At 42.2% G+C, this 20,366-nt stretch overlaps 1 protein-coding gene across 8 annotated transcripts in view; it reads left to right on the top strand.

Moving 5' to 3' along the window:
- The window catches only part of TIAM2 (TIAM Rac1 associated GEF 2), a 292,806-nt gene that overhangs the window by 229,686 nt on the left and 42,754 nt on the right, over positions 1–20,366 (top strand). For 6 of the 8 annotated variants that reach the window (XM_038740604.1, XM_038740597.1, XM_038740613.1 and 3 more), the window contains one exon: positions 7,423–7,529. In XM_038740604.1, the coding sequence (XP_038596532.1) occupies positions 7,423–7,529 (107 nt within the window). Of the gene's footprint in view, positions 1–7,422; positions 7,530–13,088; positions 13,147–17,506; positions 17,528–20,366 lie in introns of those variants that run through there. The other 2 variants (XM_038740629.1, XM_038740640.1) reach the window with 2 other exon arrangements.

The following is a 20,366-nucleotide window of genomic DNA, read 5'->3' as shown; positions in this document are numbered from 1 at the left end:
TTCACACAGTAAGCGCTCAATAAATACGATTGAATGAATGAATGAATGAATCTCTCATATCTTCAGTCTCCCCTTGACAAATCAGACTTTAGCAATTCCTCTATGGGGGCGTATGGCAAACAATGGTATTGATTGAGTGCTTGCTATGTGCAGAGCACTGTACTATGCACTTAGGAGAATACAATTTAATAGGACTGATAAACACATTCCCTTGCCCACAGTGAGCTTGCTGTCTAGAGGGGGAGCAGAGCTGAAGTCCTGAAGTCTTTGGCCCATACTTCTGGAAGATGATTTCAGTTATATGTGGTATAATGGGTGTGGGGGTCAACTTGATGGATTTCTAGGATTGGTCAAAGGGAGCATACTGATTTTTTTTTTTTTGCATGGGTGATAATTCCTCAGCTGATAATGCACTTGTTGAGATATGCTGACCTAGAGATTAGAATAGAGCCACGAAAGTGTCATGAGGTAGCCTAGACCAAGCAGGCAGCTCTAGTTTGTATTCCTCAGGGAAATAAATGTCAGAGCCCTCATCCCTGCACATCAACAGGAAGCAGCAGGGCCTGCTGGATAGAGTACAGGCCAGAGAGTCAGAAGGACCTGGGTTCTTATCCTGGCTCAGCCCCTTGTCTTCTGTGTGACCTTGGGCGAGTCACTTCATTTCTCTGTGCCTCAGTAAAGTCATCCATTAAATGGGGATTAAGACCGTGAGCCCCATGTGGGACATGGACTGTGTCCAACCTGATTAACTTATATCTTCCTCAGCGTTTAGAACAGTGCTTGAAACGTAGTAAGCCCTTAACAAATACCACCATTATTACAAAACAGATACCTTTAATTTAGAGCGCAAACACTGTGGGTGAATTAGGGTTAAGAGAACCTTCACTTGAGGTTTCTGTTTTTTATTTAATATTCTTGATGTTGCTTTATCACCAGTTTCTGCCTTCAATTGTATAGGATTGGGGGTTGCCAACTCTTTGGTTGACAATGGTGTTTCAATGGGGTGTGTACCGACATTTAAACTTGCTGGAAAGGAACAGGATTGCCAGTATTCTTGTACATTTCTGCTACCTAAATTCAAGAGAATGCTACTATTATTAGCCCTGTTACTTTCTGCTCTGTCTGAAGTGCCTTGACACTAATTGTAGAGGCGGGCAGCACTGAGTAATAGGAGAAAGCTGTCTTGCCCCCTGCTCCTTCAAACTTCCAAAGAGTTTCTCATATGGGAGTCTGTAGATTCTTGGGCTTCCAATGCCGCCAGCGACTTGGGCCCTTTCTGTCGGGGTCCAGCTCTGTTTTTGAATATGTATATCCCAGCTCTTTCCCCAGGCACAAGTGCCTCCTCTAGGAGTGCTGTGCAGCAATTTTTAGACTGAAATTGTCATAGCCCACTCTGGTTCTAAAAGATGGCACTCTGAGGTTTAGTAAGAATGGTATTTGTTAAGCACTAACTAGGCATTTACCAGGCACTGTACTAAGCACTGGGGTGGATATAAGCAAATTGGTTTAGACACAGTCCTTGATCCACATGGGGCTCACAGTCTCAATCCCCGTTTTACAGATGAGGTCACTGAGGCACAGAGAAGTGAAGTGAGTTGCCTAAGGTCACACAGAAGACAAGTGGCAGACTGGGATTAGAACCCAGTTCCATCTGACTCCCAGACCCGTGCTCTATCCACTAGGCCATGCTGCTAATCTGATTGACAGTAAGACAAATGTCTTGATAAAATTTGTTTCCCCATCCTAACTGCTGTCAATGTGTACAATTCCAGGGTCATGAATGGGGGCCAGTTAAAGGCCTGTCCTGACCCTTCCCTCCCCTCTCCCATTGATTCCTTATATGCTTTCTCCTCTTTATGAGATCACTGTCAGTTTTGAATCCTTACCATCAACTTTTAAACACTCAATCATCTTTTTCCCTGATTTCCTACTACAACCTCTAGATTATAAACTCATTATGGGCAGGGCAGAGCCTGCTAATTCTGTTGTATTGTGCTCTCCCAAGCACATGGTACAGTGCTAAGCACATAGTAAGCACTCAAAGCACCACTGATTGATTGCTTGATTACAACTCAGCCCTCACACTTCGCTGCTCTAACACCAACCTGCTCACTGTACCTCCATCTCATCTATCTTGTCGCCGACTTCGTGTTCACGTCCTGCCTCTGGTCTGGAGGTCCCTCCTTTTTCGTATCTGACAGATGTTCACTCTCCCCAGCTTCAAAGCCATATTAAAAGCACACCTCCAAGAGGCCTTTCCTGACTAAACCCTCATCTCCTCTTCTCCCATTCCCTTCTGCATCATGCTTGCACTATTTGCACCCTTTATTCACCCCTCCCCCAGCCCCACAGCACTTATGTACATATTCATCATTTAGTTATATCAATGTTTGTATCCTCCTTTAGACTCTAAGATCACTGTAGACAGGGAATGGGTTTACCAACTTTGTTATATTGTAATCTCCCAAATGCTTAATACAGTGCTCTGTACACAGTCAGTACAGTTCTGATGACTTTGACACCTGTCAAAGTTTTGTTTTGTTGTATGTCTACCCCTGCTAGACTGTGAGCCTATTGTTGGGTAGGGGCTGTCTCTATATGTTGCCAACTTGTACTCCCCAAGCGCTTAGTACAGTGCTCTGCACACAGTAAGTGCTCAATAAATACGATTGAATGAATGAATAAATATATATGATTGATTAGTTGATTTTCAAGACCAATCCATGTGTTTCATTCTAGTAGGAAGTTGTAACTGGGGTCACCCTAGATGTTCCCCTGACCTTGATCTAAACAAGAGCAACTCCTGGAACTGACCTGGCCTCAGGGGGCCATTCAGGGCATTACTAATGACCATTGAACTGGAGAGATCCTGGGGTCAGCTTCTCCTGCCCTGTTTCCCACAGATAAGCTGTGGACTTCTGGCTCCTTGGGGCTTGTTCAGAAAGTAACCCACCTCCATTCACTAGGACACCAGCATTCTTCTCCCCATCCCTTGTCCCTTTCTTTTTCACTTTATACACAGTCTCTTCCTTCCTTCAACTTCCTTTTCTCCCTGTCCTTCCCTTCCCATTCCTCTATTTTACCTTAAACATGCTTTTGCCTTTCTTTGACCTTCTATTCACAGACCTTTTTTAAAAAAGTGGTCCTTGATAAGCACTTACTGTGTGCCTAGGACTGTACTAAGTGCTGGGGTAGATACAAGATAATCAGATTGGACGCAGTCCCTGCCTCACATGGAGCTCACAGTCTAAGGAGGGAGTAGAACTGAATCTTCATTTTGCAGATGAGATAACTGAGGCACAGAGAATTTAAGTGGTATCACAAGGCAGACAAGTGGCAGAGCCTGGGATTAGAACCCAGGTCCTTCTGACTCCCAGGTCCATGCTCCTTCCATTAGGCCATGCTGCTTCCATATTCCTTGCAAAATAAGGAAAAAGGAACATGGAGGAAAAAAACCCAAGAAAATGTACTGAAAACTTCTATTTGGAAAAGCATTTTGCCTTTATTTTCAGACTGTTGAGCTCAGGAAGCACTTTATGTTTCGTTACAGTTCTAGCCCTTAATAAATGATGCCTGTCCAGTAGATATTTGGAAGTTTGCTAGAATGCTTGTGTATATAAGAAAGAAGAAAGACATAATAATAATAATGATGGTATTTGTTAAGCACTCTCTATGTGCCTGGTACTGTACTAAGTTCTGGGGTGGATAAAAGCAAATCGGGTTTAACAAAGTCTCTGTCCCACATGGGGCTCACAGTCTCAGTCCCCATTTTACAGATGAGGAAACTGAAGCCCAGAGAAGTGAAGTGACTTGCTCAAGGTCACACAGCAGACAAGTGTCAGAGTCAGGATTAGAACGCATGACCTTCTGACTCCCAAGCCTGTGCTCTATCCATTGCGCCGTGCTGCTTCCCCATGGCATTAGTGAGTCATTTGTGCTTTGTGCTCCCCGCCCCCCACCCCCACATCGTGAATGACTCTGAACTTCCATTTTATACTTCCTGCATTTGGTAGTCTGGGTCATCTGGATTCCTCGGGAATTGTATCCCTTTGGTTGCAAGAAAAGGTCCGACTCGTTGCCAGGGACTCCAGTTTTGTTCCCCTAGTTAGACAGTTTGCTTTAGTGTTGACTTTGGAGGCCTTGCTAGTCAGTTCAGTAAACAAGTGTCGGATGTCTACGGGGGCACAAAGTGCTGTAGCCGCAGCCCCCATAGGAGATGAGGGTGATTTTCTGTGTGGCCCACTTAAGCCCTGGTCTCTTTTCCAAGGCAAATAGCGGAGGCAGTAAGCCTGCTGAGTGCTTGTGGAGCCGGGATAACCAGGTGCAGACCCACAGTGCAATCACATAGGTCTCTGATCTCTTACTTCTGGTCAGAGCCAGTGCCGAGCTGTCATTATGGATTACCCGTGCATTTAAAGGGCCAGTATACTTATAGGGCCAATCTGAGATGTGTGGGAGAAGTCTGGAAGTTAACATAGGTTAGTGCTCCAAAAATAGAATCAGTAAGCCAGCACACAAGCACCACCAGCTTGCAAACACCATGGCAAGCACGGCAAGCACTAGCGAGTGATCTTTCTAATTTGTCATTCATTCATTCAATTTTATGTATTAACCACTTACTGTGTGCAGAGCACTGTACTAAGTGCTTGGGTGAGTATAATATAAAAATAAACAGACACATTCCCTGCCCACAACAAGCTTACAGTCTAGAAAGGAGTCGGCTGATGTGCTAGTTGGTGGGGGTGGGAGCAGGGTTTTATGAGTATTTGAACCTGGAAAGGTTAAAAGTCCATTCTTTCTGAATATTAGTCTTTTAGTTAAAGTCTAAATTGTGTGTTTTTGCATATGTATATATACCCAGTAATGATTGTGGTATTGGCTAAGTGCTTACTATGTGCCAATCACTGTTCCAAGCACTGGGATAGATACAAGCTAATCAGAAACACTGTGGCTTGTAGATGGAGCTTGCTCTGCACACAGTAAACGCTCAATAAATACAATTGAATGAATGAATGGGCCTCTGAGTCGGAAGTACATGGGTTCTAGTCCTGGCTCTGCCACTTGTCTGCTGTGTGACCTAGGGCAAGTGAATTCACTTCTGTGTGCCTCAGTTACCTCATCTGTAAAATGGGGAGTAAGACTGTGAGCCCCATGTGGGACAGAGACGGTGTCCAATCTGATTAATTTGTATCTAACCCAGCTCTCTCCAATGGTTAACAAATACCATTAACAGCAACAGGTCAGACGTAATCCCTGTCCCACAGGAGGCTCACAGTCTAGGGAGTAGGAAGGATGGATTTTTCATCGCCATTTTATAGATGAGGAAACTGAGGCCCAGAGAAGTGTAATAACTTGCCCAAGGTCACACGGCAGGCAAATGCCAGAGCCAGAATTAGAACCCAGGCCCTCTGACTCCCCAGCATGGGCTCTTTCCACTAGTTCTTGCTGCTACATCCAATTATGATGATGATGATGATGGCATTTATTAAGCGCTTACTATGTGCAAAGCACGGTTCTAAGCACTGGGGAGGTTACAGGGTGATCCGGTTGTCCCACTGGGGCTCACAGTCTCAATCCCCATTTTCCAGATGAGGTAACTGAGGCACAGAGAAGTTAAGTGACTTGCCCAAAGTCACACAGCTGACAATTGGCAGAGCTAGGATTTGAACCCATGTCCTCTGACTCCAAAACCTGTGCTCTTTTCACTGAGTCACTCTACTTCTCATTGTCATCACCAGCAGCATTTATTGAGGGCTTATTGTGGGTAGAGCCCGTACTAAGTGCTTGGGAGAGTAAAGCACAACAGAGTTGGTAAACCCATTCCCTGCCCTCAGAGAGTTTGCAATCTAGAGGGGGGAGACAGACATGAATGAAATAATTCATAATAATCAATCAATCAATCAATCAATCAATCGTATTTATTGAGCGCTTACTATGTGCAGAGCACTGTACTAAGCGCTTGGGAAGTACAAATTGGCAACACATAGAGACAGTCCCTACCCAACAGTGGGCTCACAGTCTAAAAGTCTATATTTCATAATAATGAAATATATATATGAAATTATATAATAATATAATATATATAGGTTACATATAGATGTGGGCAAAAACTGAGAGGGCCATTTAAGTTGAATCAGACTACCAATTCAGGAAATATTAAAATCGTATCCTCAAATTAGCAGTCTGTTGTGATGAGAATGTACCATGTGATGCCATAGGTTTGCCTAGCAACCACTGGACATGTCACCTTCAAACGTATGTAGAGGAAAACAAAGGATTTAAAGGTTGAAGAGATAGTATGAGTTGATTACTTGTGGCCCACTGAAAGAGTAGAAAATCAGAAGCTGGAGGAAGACAGTCTGTTGCTGAAAGAGAGAACTGATTCTTAAACAAAATAATTTTTCATTGGACTCTTTAATCAGTGGCTAGAAGACAGGTGGGGAATCTATTACCTTTGGTTACCGTAAGTCAAGGTCTGATTTGAGAGCTCACTTCCTCCAGGCGGCCTTCCCAGACTGAGCCCTTTTCCTCTCCTCCCCATCCCCCCACCCTACCTCCTCCCCCTCCCCACATCACTTGTATATATTTGTACAGATTTATTACTCTATTTATTTTACTTGTACATATTTACTATTCTGTTTATTTTGTTAATGATGTGCATATAGCCTTAATTCTATTTGTTCTGATGATTTTAACACCTGTCTACATGCTTTGTTTTGTTGTCTGTCTCCCCTTCTAGATTGTGAGCCTGTTGTTGGGTAGGGACCATCTCTATATGTTGCCGACTTGTGCTTCCCAAGCACTTAGTACAGTGCTCTGCACACAGTAAGTGCTCAAAAACTATGATTGAATGAATGAATGAATTTTATAGGAGCAGCTATACAGCATGACATCTTAAAAGTCTTGCACTGACTCCACCTGAATTTCAAAATTGTCATTTTCTTTTTATCAATCAATCAAATTTATTGAGCGCTTACTGTGTGCAGAGCACTGTACTAAGAGCTTGGGAAGTACAAGTTGGCAACATATAGAGACAGTCCCTACCCAACAGTGGGCTCACAGTCTAGAAGGGGGAGACAGAGAACAAAACCAAACATACTAACAAAATAAAATAAATAGAATAGATATGTACAAGTAAAATAAATGAATAAATAAATAAATAGAGTAATAAATATGTACAAACATGTATACATATATACAGGTGCTGTGGGGAAGGGAAGGAGGTAGGATGGGGGCGATGGAGAGGGGGTGGAGAGGGAGAGGAAGGAGGGGGCTCAGTCTGGGAAGGCCCCCTGGAGGAGGTGAGCTCTCAGTAGGGCCTTTTTATCTGGTCCTCAGGCTTACTCAGATCTTTGTATGTGTCTTCCCAGTGTCAAAAATTGATAAACTTGAGTTTTCCCCTCCATTTCTCTTTTAATTCAGATTTCAGCAATGTGCCTGATGTTGCGGCTGGCCTGAAAAGGAGCCAGACAGACGGTCTTCTGGATGAAGAAGACACATCCAAAGGCAAAGGCGAACAAACTCTCAGGGTAGGAACCATTTCCAGTACTCAGTTGTTGATTTTAGGACAAGATGAAGGTTGGGATTTGGTTTAATTTTAACCTTCAGTCAGTCAATCATATTTATTAAACACCTACCGTGTGCATGGTCCTGGGGCCAATCATATTTATTGAGCGCTTACTGTGTGCAGAGTACTGTAGTAAGCTCTTGGAAAAGTACAGTATGACACATTCCCTGCCCACAGTGAGCTTACAGTTAAGAGGGGAAGACAGACATTAATATAAGTCAAGACAAGAACATATGTATATAAGTGTTGTGGAGCTGGAAGCGGGGATGAATAAAGGGAGCAAGCCAGGGTGATGCAGAAGGAAATGGAAGAAAAGGTAAAGGGGATTTAGTCAGGGAAGCCCTCTTGGAGGCGATGTGCCTTCAGTAAGGCTTCAGCTAAACAATATAGCACCTCCCCACCCACTTCTTTCACCAGAACCATATAGCACTGTACCTAGCATCTTTCTAATATCTGATTGGAGTACATCAGTCCCCTCCTCAAAGATTTTTTTTCTTACTGTATCAGCCTCCTTTCCGATCTCCCATCCTCGTGTCTCTCCCCACTTCAATCCATACTTCACGCCACTGCCCGGATTGTCTTTGTCCAGAAACGCTCTGGGCATGTTACTCCCCTCCTCAAAAATCTCCAGTGGCTACCAATCAATCTGCACATCAGGCAGAAACTCCTCACCCTGGGCTTCAAGGCTCTCCATCACCTCACCCCCTCCTACCTCACCTCCCTTCTCTCCTTCTGCAGCCCAGCCCGCACCCTCCGCTCCTCTGCCGCTAATCTCCTCACCGTACCTCGTTCTCGCCTGTCCCGCCATCTACCCCCGGCCCACATCATCCCCCGGGCCTGGAATGCCCTCCCTCTGCCAATCTGCCAAGCTAGCTCTCTTCCTCCCTTCAAGGCCCTACTGAGAGCTCACCTCCTCCAGAAGGCCTTCCCAGACTGAGCCCCCTCCTTCCTCTTCCCCTCGTCCCCCTCTCCATCCCCTCCGTTTTACCTCCTTCCCTTCCCCACAGCACCTGTATATATGTATATATGTTTGTATATATTTATTACTCTATTTTACTTTTACATATCTATTCTATTTATTTTATTTTGTTAATACGTTTGGTTTTGTTCTCTGTCTCCCCCTTCTAGACTGTGAGCCCACTGTTGGGTAGGGACTGTCTCTATATGTTGCCAACTTGTACTTCCCTAGCGCTTAGTACAGTGTTCTGTACACAGTAAGCGCTCAATAAATACAATTGATTGATTGATTGATTTACAATATTTGTTAAGCACTTACTATTTGCCAACAACTATGCATTACCAAAAATCTTAACTGATGACTTCAAGGATGTTTCCCCTCCTATCTACCCACTCCATTCTCCTGCTTCACTCCATGTTACATGCTTCTCTCTTGCCAAGCAAACCTTCTACTTGGGTCCGCCATGCCTCTCCCAACTCCCATCCACTGTTCTTTTTTATGGTACTTGTTATGAGCTTATTATGTGTCAGGCACTGTACTAAATACTGGGGCAGAAACAAGATAAACGGTTTGGACACAATCCATATCCCATATCAGACTTACAGTCTGAATCCCCATTTCACAGTTGAAGTAACAGAAGCACAAAGCAGTGAAGTGACTTGTCCAAGGTCACATAGCAGTCAAGTGGCAGAGCTGGGATGAGAACCAAGTCCTTTAACGCTCAGGCCCTTGCTCTTTCCACTGGATCATGCTGCATCTCATTCCTTTCCCCCTCCATGAATATGTACCTCTGTTACATAAAACCATGCCTGTTACCACACTTCAACCAACTTATAAAATGCCACCTCCTCTAAGAGGGGTTCCCTTCCTGACCATGTCACCCTATCTGCCAGCTTGGTACTCAGTGTTATATCTCTTTATTTGTCTTTTTCAACATTTAATTGTTTACTTGTGTTTTTTCACTTCACATGTATTCTTTTACTCTTGTCACTTTTGTATGTTTGGCAGTTCCCCTGCTTGCCTCCCCTGTTTGATTGAAAGCTCCTCCAAAGCATGTATTCATTCATTCAATCATATTTATTGAGCACTTACTGTGTGCAGAGCACTGCACTGTGTCTCTTAGGTCTTTTGAATGTTCCCTAAGCACCCTGTTCAGTGCTCTGCACACTGACACCTACCCAGTCCTGTGGGTGATCAATCAGTCAATCAGTCATATTTATTGAGTGCTTACTGTGTGCAGAGCACTGTACTAAGTGCTTGGGAAGTACAAGTTGATGATGATAATGACCAATTAACTAATCAGTGGTATTTATTGGAAGCTCACTGTGTGCAAAGCATTGTATTGGGTGCCTGGGAGAGTACAATGCAACAGAATTAGTAGACACATTTCCTGTCCATAGTAAAAGCAGTGCTGGGAATTATTATCATTCTTATTAATAATAATCATAATAAACATTAAGTGCTGTGTGCTAAGTTCTTGGATAGATACTAGAATCAGATATAGTCCCTGTTCCATTGAGAGCTCGTCATCTATCTTATCCCCATTTCACAGATGAGAAAATTGAGACCCAGAGAAGTTTATAATGATGGCATATACTAAGTGCTTCCTACCTGCTTGGGGTTTATTATGTGACTAGACTAAGTGCTTGCCGAAGTTGAAGCTAATATTTCATTAGTAAAGGTCATTTGCTTTGGCTAAACCTTCACATGTAATGCTTTCTTGCCTCTACGGTTCTGTTATCACCGCTACTAATGCAAAAAATGGGTAACTATGAACTTTCCAGTGGGTCATTAAACAAACCAAGTTGGATAAGTCCTCATTCTCTGAGAATGCTAACCCAAAGGGTCTTATGTGGCCATGAGAACCTACCCGAAGTGGTTTTGGATCAGGCCAGTGGTTCATCCTGCCCAGTTTTCCATCTCTGACTATGGCGATAAGGTGCTCAAAGGGAGAGTGTGATGGTTACTCACCTGAACTCTCATCCTAATGGGTATATTTGCATCAATCAATCAATATTATTAACTGAGCGCTCACTGTGTGCAGAGCACTGTATTAAGGCCTTAAGAGAGTACATTATAACAGATATGGTAGACATGTTCCTTGCCCACAACAGGGTTTCATTCTAGAGAAGCAGACATTAATATAAATTACGGACCTGTATATATGTGCTGTGGGGTGTATATAAGTGCTGTGGAACAGCATATATATATATATAAGTGCTGTGTACTGTGGAATCTACCACAATTTTCCAATCACTTTAGCTTTGTTGCTGATTGATATGTGGTCTGCATCTCTATTTTTCCCTCTCCAACCTCCTAGAATGCCCAACATCCATTAATAACCCACTGTACGCATTTCATCCATTAATTTATCTTAACTCCCTCCACTGCTTCTTGAACTTGGTGATATTGTCTGCCTGCAAAGCTTCCTGGGTGAAAGTGTTTCTTTTGTTAATAAGAATAAGAATACTAATAGTGATATTTGTTAAGTACTTACTGTATTCCAGGCACTGTACTAAACACTGGGGTGGATACAAGCAAATTGTATTGGACACAGGAAACTGACATCCTCACGATGCTTATCTTTAACTGGGTATTTGTGTTCATCGTGTACTTCCTGCTTTGACTGAAAATTTCGGGACAGTTGAGAGTGTGTTTGATATGTTCATCTGTAATTTTCTCTGCACACCATGAGCACTCAAATGCTGTTGACTACCTGACATTTCAATGATATGAGATGACATTTATACTGTAATCAGTCAATCCATGGTATTTATTGAGTGCTACTGTGTGCAGAGCACTGAATGAATGAACTAGGTGTTTGTGAGAACATGACCGAGTTGGTTGAAATAACCCCTGCCCACAGTGTTTACTGATCACCCATTAGGTGTAATACACTGTACTAAACACTTGGGAAGGACAAGAGTCAAGTACTGTGTTCCCTGTACCCAAGGAGCTACCCCTTGTGAGTAAACTCTGTAAGCTCCTTTTGGGCAGGGATTGTGTCTACATTCTCTATTGTATTATTCTGTCCCAAGTGCTTAGTACAGTGCCCCGCTCACAGTAAGTGCTCAATAAATACAACTGATTGACTGTGGAAGAGACATCAAAATATTTACAGGTAGAATAACTAAAGAAGTGAAGGTAGAATCAAATATATATAAAATAACTTTGGGTGGTTATAAATGAGGGCATAAATGCTGAAGATGGCTGGTGGGTTTGTAATGTCTCTATTGTTGTATTGTTTTCTCCCAAGCACTTAGTACAATGTTCTGCACACAGTAAACACTCAATAAATACATTGACTGGTGGACTGACTATAACCTGGGGTGTGGGAATTAATCAGGAGAGGCATATTGGAGGATGTGAGATTTTTAGGAGGTCATTGAATAGGGAGAGCTGTGGTCTGTTGGACTTGGGGGGTAAGGCGGGGGTGGTTCCAGATTGGGGTGCAGGGTGGGTGTGAGGATGAAGATGGGAGAGACAAAATCAAGGACAAGTTAGAAAGTGAACTTGAGAAAAGCGAAGAGTGTGAGTTAGGGAGTAGCAAATGAAGAAAGTGGATATGTAAAATAGGGAGAGTTGGCAAAGGGCGTTAGAACCACGAGGGAGGCGATTGTGTTTTGAGGGGAAGGGACATGGGAAGCCAGCAGAGGTTTTTAGGAGTGGAGAGATGGTGCAGAGGGCTGCTCCAAAAACATGATCAATGTCTGGACTTCTAAATGGAATGGGCTATCGAGAATTGCATGGTGGACCTGCCAACTTGGAATGGAAAAGACTTAGATTTTCTTCCCAGGCAGTCTTTGTCTGTATCCCTCCCCAGTGTGAAGAAGTTGTTCTCTGATTAGAATTTAGTGATCCTCAGATTTTGGGGCGATTTAGATAACAAATTGTTTTCAGAGATGGGGGAAAATTTCACTAAGTCAAATCACAGTCTGACTTGATGAAGCACAGTTGTAACTGAGGGTTTGACAGCCCCACAATTTCAACACATGGTTCGTAATTGATTGCCTTCTCTTTAAAAGTGCCTATTACTGTCAGAGCTCTTTGTGACCTTGTCAGCTTCTCCAATGCGGGGGAGATTTCCTCCCTACCCGCCCCCCCCGCCCCCACCCCAAACCTTAGTTTTCACTGTTAGCAAATAGGATCATCCTGGTTTGGAACCTGAGAAAGAATCAACTTTATTCTTTTGGGGGTCAGGGTTGGAGTGGATTTTAACCATTTGTTCTGGTTAGCATGAGGTGATCATCATACCCAGAAATCTTTCTTCCATTTCCATATCAACTAATTGATGTGAGCTGCCTCAGATGAAGCTGCTCTTGTTTTTTCCTTTCATGAATCAGTGTGCCAAAACCGGGTGCATTCTATAGAAGGGCATCTCGGCAGGAAGCACAGATACCGAAGATCAGGCACGTGCCTACCCGGGAACGCCTTGGAAAGAAAAGATTGGTGGCACAAGCAGGTTCTTTCTACAGTAGCTTGGAAGAGCAGGCAGTTTTGGATCATTCCATTATCTCGAGATGAGAGAGGGTTGCTCATTTTCCCACAGAACCCTGAAATATCTAGTCACTTTGCTCTGTGAGGGCCGATTCCCTTTGAACTTCTCCTTTTCGTAGAGCATGTAAGTAACCGTAACCTTTTGTTCTAACTCATGAGGGTTGTTGCAAATGTAAGCATGCTCGCATGACCTCCTAATTTCTTCTTTTCTTTTGAAAATGTCATTTAATTTTAAAAGCAGCTTTATCTCGTTAGGATTGCCATTAGCATCTAAGGGTGAGTGTTGCCTTTCTTGGAACACATGCTGATTACACCTAAATGTATTTTATTGATTTGCCTTAATTTGGGAAAACAGTTTTCTTGGCACGACTTTTAATAACTTTTCCTTTTCTTTCTGTGGTGGTGAGTGAACTTGTAATTACTGAGTCTGTTTTATCCATCTGAAAGGACATTTTAAAGATAGCAAGAAGGTCAGGTTATATCCAATGTCACATGAAGAAGCTTTTTAATCTCCACAGGCGATACTAAATTAAAAATACAGGAATATATTTCTCCTTAATCCTATAATTAAATTGCCCAAGTGTTGAAAGCAAAAAGCCTGCTTAAAATTTTAGAATAGAGAAAGCACAAAGCCTTTCTGTTTTGTACGATATTAACTAGATTTTTTATGTTACTCATAATTTAATTTGCCAAGAATGATGTCTAAGAACAACTAATGCAGCCTTGGCAATAGTTATTTCTGCAGTTTGTAGGCGTTCTGTTGATAGAATAAGAACACTGAATAGTCTGGGAATGCAGTCTGAAAACTGTGGGGTTCACTGCAGTTTAATCAGATCTATAGTGTGTGTGGTCCAGCTGTTTATTAGAGACCTATCATTTGGCATATCCAAAAGCTTGGATTTTCTTTATACAGCACAAATATTGTCTATATTCAATTGGGATGATCGACTACCCTCTGAGTTTTATTCATGTGGCTTTCTTCTAAGGCATTTTGCACCTAAAATGTTACAAAATCGGATTCCTGGAGTATATGGTTTATGTGGGTTTTTTTGTTTTGTGGGGGACATTTTCCAGTATATCCAAATTGCTTTTATTTTTAGTTAAAATTTTAATGAAAATACAATTTATCCAAAGTATCTGCAGAGCTGTTTTCCTGCCGACTTCTGGAATTTGATCATCAGATGAACCACTTTTTTTAATAAGTAATATTGAGTTAGTGCTTCTAGAAGCAAACTGTATTGACCTTAAACCACTATTTCATAACCCTCTTTTTAAAAAAATAACTCTTCTAATAAAGCATCCTCCAACGGTTGAATCTCAGCCGTAGTTCATATGAATTAAGCCTTAATTCAAAATAGCTTTTTTTTGGTGGTGGGAGGTTTGGATGAAAGTTTCAATGTGGACTTTAGCAGGGAAGTACAAACCACTAGGTTCATTTGGGTTTTTTTTTAAACCAGTGCCACACCCACAGAGAAAATTAGTATGGATGTTTCTGTTCTCCACAAGAGTGGTTAAAATGTACTCAATGTAATAAATTACTGTATTCAGGCAAAAACAATAGTATTACCTGCCCACCTATTCCCTTTAGCTTGAAAAGTCATGTACTTGAAATTGGACATCTATAAAATTTCATTTTAGCCATTTCAATTGAGATAAATTGTATGAAAAAAAACAGAATTTAAAGAATGAGATAAGGCAGTTAGTAGGAGAGTCCTTAAAATAGAGGTCTGTGCATATTATATTATTAGATGTTCAATAAATAAGTTTGAGAGAGTGGTGAATAATAGAATACTTAGGAAAACGGGCAGCAACTTCAAGAATTCAATACAATACCATCTTAAGTCTCAGAAAAGTTTTCCTGAGCAAAGACAAGCAATGAGAACGTGGAACAGATGAAAAGTTGTTCAGCTATCTATCAGATCCATCTAAACATCTTTCAGTGAGCCCTCTCCAGTGCTCTCCAGTGACTTTGACACCTGTCTACATGTTTTGTTTTGTTGTCTGTCTCCCCCTTCTAGACTGTGAGCCTGTTGTTGGGTAGGGACCGTCTCTATATGTTGCCAACTTGTACTTCCCAAGCGCTTAGTACAGTGCTCTGCACACAGTAAGTGCTCAATAAATATGATTGAATGAATGAATGAATGTCTGGTTTAAGACATTTGGGTGTGTGTGTGTGTGTGTGTGTGTGTGTGTATACGTACGTTCGTACCACGTGTGCACTTGTTCTTCAACTTGTGTTCCAGAGAAGCAGTGGCCTAGTGGAAAGAGCATGGGCCTGTGAGTCAGAGGACCTCGATTCTAATGCCACATCTGCCATTTGCCTATAGTGTGAGCTTGGGCAAGTTATTTAACTTCTTTGTGCCTCTGTTTCCTTATCTGCAAAATGGGGATTAAATTACTGTTCTCCCTCCGCCTTCAACTATAAATCCCATGAGAAGCAGGGACTGTCCAACATGATTACCTTGTATCTACCCTAGTGCTTAGTACAGTGCTTGGCACATAGCATTTAACAAACACCATAATAATAATAATAGTAGTAATGTTATGCACCTTGAATACAAAATGTTACCACATCAACTGTTTTACTGGGGTATGGAATGGAGACATAAGTCACCCACCTTGTCAGTAAATGGTTTTTTGTTTTGTTTTTTTGGCTGATAATGAGTTTTGTGGGCAGGGAATGTGTCTGTTTATTGTTATATGGTACTCTCCCAAGTGCTTAATACAGTGCTGTGCACACAGTAAGTGATCAATAAATATAACTGATGGAATGAATGAATGAATGAGTTTTGATTAAAGGGAAGTGCATTTCTCATCTCACTCTCTTGATATATTGTTTTTCTGCTGCTTTCTGTCTGCTCCCCATCCCTTTCTAATCTTCTTTCTTCCCACACGTTACCTTCTTTGCTGCCAGCCATTATTTCTCCTCCTCCTCCCACTGTCCTTTCTCACCCTCTTCTTGATCTCTTTTAAAAAAACATTCTTTAGTGGCTATGAACAGGCATCTCCAGAGGAACAAGAGTCAGAGAAAAGAAGGATGTAGTGAGGCAGCTGAGGTGTCCTCAGGTTCCCAGGTCTGTGCTCTTTCCACTGGGACATGCTGCTTTTCAGATAATACTGGTGCAAGGTTAAAACGAGCGAAAGCATGACTGGGTAGGTGGGGGTTGTCAGAGAATATGTCCTGTAGGAAAGGTTTTTTCAAGAGGGTTTGAAGGTGGTTTCTATTGTTCTATGAAGTTTTCTCCCTCTAGAGCCTCTCAACAGACACATTCTCTACCCACAAGGAGCTTACAGTCTAGAGGACACGTTCTCTGCCCATAACTAGTACGTTTCTGCCCTTATGCCTGGTGGTTGGGCTGGGCCCATCTTTTGGGGTGAGGTGTGAGCTCCTCAGGCCCTGTTGTGCATCTCCTGGTTAGTTTTTGTGGGGCTCATGGAAGAGGAAAGGAGGCTACCCTTGGAGCAGGTCAGCTCAGGCCGAACCAGGCAGAGCAAAGCAAACCAGAACTCAAGATGACAGTCTTGAGGCCAGAGAAATGCCACCTCTGTGGAAAAGATATCTCCAAAATTGTCTTTACTTGACCCAGAAGAATGACTAGCTCGCAAAATGAGAAATTGCTTTGGGGCACAATTATGAACTTAGAAATCAATTAGATCCCATTCTCTAATTACAGTGGTTGTTGCATTCCTGTAGAAACCGATGTGAAGGCAACTCACACTATAGAACTTAACCATCCAAATTCCAGGCACAGATTGTTTCTCTTGATGCTGTGGCCAGGTTCAAGTTATAGCTAACTGGCTTGTCATCAGGTGAATGCTACCTAACTCTTAAACTGTGTACTAGTCAAAACGCATAATGAAAACACGTTATGGCAGAATTGAGTGTAATCGTGTCTGCATGTATGTGCACCTCCTTTGAGTTTTTAAAATGCTTCCTTAGAAAGGAAATGAGAAAAGCTATCATTATCATTTATTGAGGAATTCCTGTGTGCAAAGCCATGTCCGCAACACTGACATGTATGAGAACAGTTTGATAGTGACCTAATAGCCAAAATATTACAATAGTGTGTGGCTATTTAGGTGGAGAAGGAGGAGTGGATTTTGGAAATGTTTTGGAGCAAGAACCAAAAGGATTTGGTGACCGACGAAATATGGGGAAGCAATCCTCTCTTGAATATTTAAAATAGGATGCCATTCAGTATCCAAAACTGTTGATTCTTCTATCTGTCATGTCCCTAGCTCGCTCTTCTGCTTTCTGCTTTGTTTTAGCTTGGAGGAAATAAGAATTCTGTTTGCAGAGGAAGTTTCAAAAGCTACCATTTTGATGCCGCCTGCTTTCAAATGAGAATGAATAAGTGCATCTCACACTATCAATTCACTCACATCCCCTGCAGAAAGGAGGTTTATTTAGGTGCATCTTGTGCCAGAAAAGATGGGAATTCTGAAGTTTACCAGGTTCAAAGCTGCTTTATAATAAGAAAAATGTGTTTCAAAATTACTTTCAGGTAAAGAATGAGGGTCTTCTGAAGCTGATGAAAATCAGCTAATTTGGAAAATATTTTCACATTTTATCACTGCCCTTTGTAGGTATTTTTCTCTTTTCTTTCCTAATGAATTTGTATTTTAAAGAATGGCAGAAGAGACCACGCTTCCATCTGTAAATCTGAAGCTGTTTTGCTAAAATTGGTTTTGCCTTATTTTGGGAGCTTGGCAAACAAACTCACTTTTGAACTGGTGAGGGTTGTTACTGTGCTGCTGAAAAGCCTCAAGAAACAAGAAAAGGAAACTGTCCAACTGGCCCCTGCATCTCCAATGCCAAAAGACCCCAGGCTCTGTGGGGGGAATGACAACCATAATCCAGCCCTTCCTATCACTATTCCTGTTGAGTGAGATGCAGCATGGCACTGTGGTTAGAGCATGGGCCTGGGAGTCAGAAGGTCATGGGTTCTAATCCCCATACCACCACTTGTCTTCTGTGTGACCTTGGGCAGGTCACTTCACTTATCTGGGCCTCAGTTATCTCATCTGTAAAATGGGGATTGACACTTTGAGCCAAGCTGTGTCCAGCCTGATTTTCTTGTATCCACTCCAGTGCTTAGTACACTGCTTGGCACATAAAAAGTGCTTAACAAATACCACAATTATTATTATTATTGTGGTTCTGGGCAAGCTACTTAAATTCTCTGTGCTTCAGTTTCCTCATCTGTAAGATGGGGTTTCAATATATGTTCTTTCTCTGGAGGAGAGAGAGGATGTACTGCTCAGCTCCCTTCATTTCTGTTCAGGCTGTTTGGGATTGCCATGGGCAGCCAGTATTCCTTGGAGAGGTTTTTTAATGTCTATGTTGCTTATTTGAAGTGTCACTCATTATTCTGATCATTTTAGTAATTTTTTGAGAGTTTAGCTTTTTATATGTGTGCCGCCTACACCATCTGTATTGCGAACTCTGCGAAGGCAGGGACATTCATTGTGTTTTCACCGGTGCCTCGTATGTATAGCTCTCAGTGAGTAACGGTGGATGGGGATAAGGGTGATGTGGGTGTTTATTAATATAGATTAATGCAAGAAATGGGTCCAAAGTGGTTTTGTAGTGCCCCCTGTAGTGTCAGAGACATGGTTAATATTCAGGTCAACTCTCTAGAGCAGAGGAGGAAATGGGCAAGAGTTCATTTCTCATGGTCTCAGCCTTCCAAGCCCCTTCCCTAGGATTCTAATTCAAAATCAATGATATTGTGGTAATATACCAACCTGAGCCAGAGAAATAACTGGTCTTAACAAGGAAACAACTTCTCACAATGGAAAAAATAAGCTATCTCTTTTCTCCTCTCTATGCCAGCAATCTCCCATGCTGTTCGTCCCCCATCTATCTATTGCTCCTAACCTTCATCTCCCTGTTAGTAATTTTCTCACCCCTTCTCCAAAATCTACTCTTCTGAGAATACAGTGGAGCTGTTTGAATAAAGCAAACTTTAACTATGCAGGATGATTCGGTCCCTGCTGGGAGATTTCTGAATTAGCCATTTGGAAATCCCAAAGTTTGCCTTACTTCAGTGCAGTCCTTGCAACACAAACCCAACTGTCTCTTTTCAGGGTTGTGGGGTTAGAGAAGCAGAGATGTACATGTGCTTCCAATCCCAAAGTGAAGCATGCAGAACAGAAGAGTATGGTGTTTGTTTCTTCTTCAGCAGCAGCTTGTAAATACCGGTGCTGGATTTCTGCAGCATCAGGAATCTTGCAGCAGCACAGTGTCATTTGCCTTTTCTAGCAGATGGTGATGATTGGTGTCGATCAGCTGCCAACTGGCCATTTTTCATTGCTGTAATCGGGAAGCAAGATTTTATATTGTGCTGCAAACACCCTTGTGTGATGTACAGTGGATAACTAGCAAACCGTTTTTTTCAGATTACAAGTCTTTGCAATTTATGGCCTTACAACTCATAGGCTAGTTAGCAAAATCTTTTTCTCTCCCGGCTCTGCTCCATCCAATTGCTCACACCCCAGTTGCTTCTAAATGAGACTGGGGAAAATGATGCTTACTTCATTCTGCTTCTTTCAATCCCTGTCTTGTGTTTAAGTGGAAATGCCAGTGTAGAGGAAAACACTTCAAAGAGTTCATTCTGGCACACAAAATGCAACGTTGATTGATGACTTTTAATTAGGCCAGCTTTCTTTGATAAGATTCACACTACTGGTAATTAGTATTTAGTATGTTAGAGTCCATCAAATGCCATAGCAAATTCCATTTTTAAATGTAGTTTGGCAAAAGGTTCAACAAAATCTTGTGAAAAATACAAAACTCTCCACCATCAATATGATTTACAAGAGGCAGCATGGCTTCTTTTTGTGGTATCTGTTCATGGCTTACTATGTGCCAGGTATTGTACTAAGCAATGGGATAGATGCAAGCTAATCAGATTGAACATAGTCCATGTCCCACATGGCACTCACAGTCTTAATCCTCATTTTTCAGTTGAAGTAACTGAGGCACAGAGAAGTGAAGTGACTTGCCCATTGCCAAACAGCACACAAGTGGTTTAGAACCCAGGTCTTTCTGACTCCCATGTCTGCACTTTTTCCAATATAGCTGTGCTTCTTCTCTGCTTGGAAAAGAGCAGATCATCAACAGTCAGGAGATCCAGGTTCTCTACTGAGTGGCCTTGGTTATGTCACTTACCTGCTCTGTACTCAGTTTCCTCATCCTCTTTGATTGTGAGCCACTTATCTTGACTTACATTGTACGTTTCCAAACCAGTCACCTACCCCAGAATTTAGCACATCATCATCATCATCAATCGTATTTATTGAGCGCTTACTATGTGCAGAGCACTGTACTAAGCGCTTGGG

This window comes from Tachyglossus aculeatus, chromosome 2 (assembly GCF_015852505.1).
Source record: "Tachyglossus aculeatus isolate mTacAcu1 chromosome 2, mTacAcu1.pri, whole genome shotgun sequence".
Taxonomy (NCBI): Eukaryota; Metazoa; Chordata; class Mammalia; order Monotremata; family Tachyglossidae; genus Tachyglossus; species Tachyglossus aculeatus.
The sequence above is the reverse complement of the archived record's forward strand: the minus strand, read 5'-3'. Positions and strand labels throughout refer to the sequence as shown.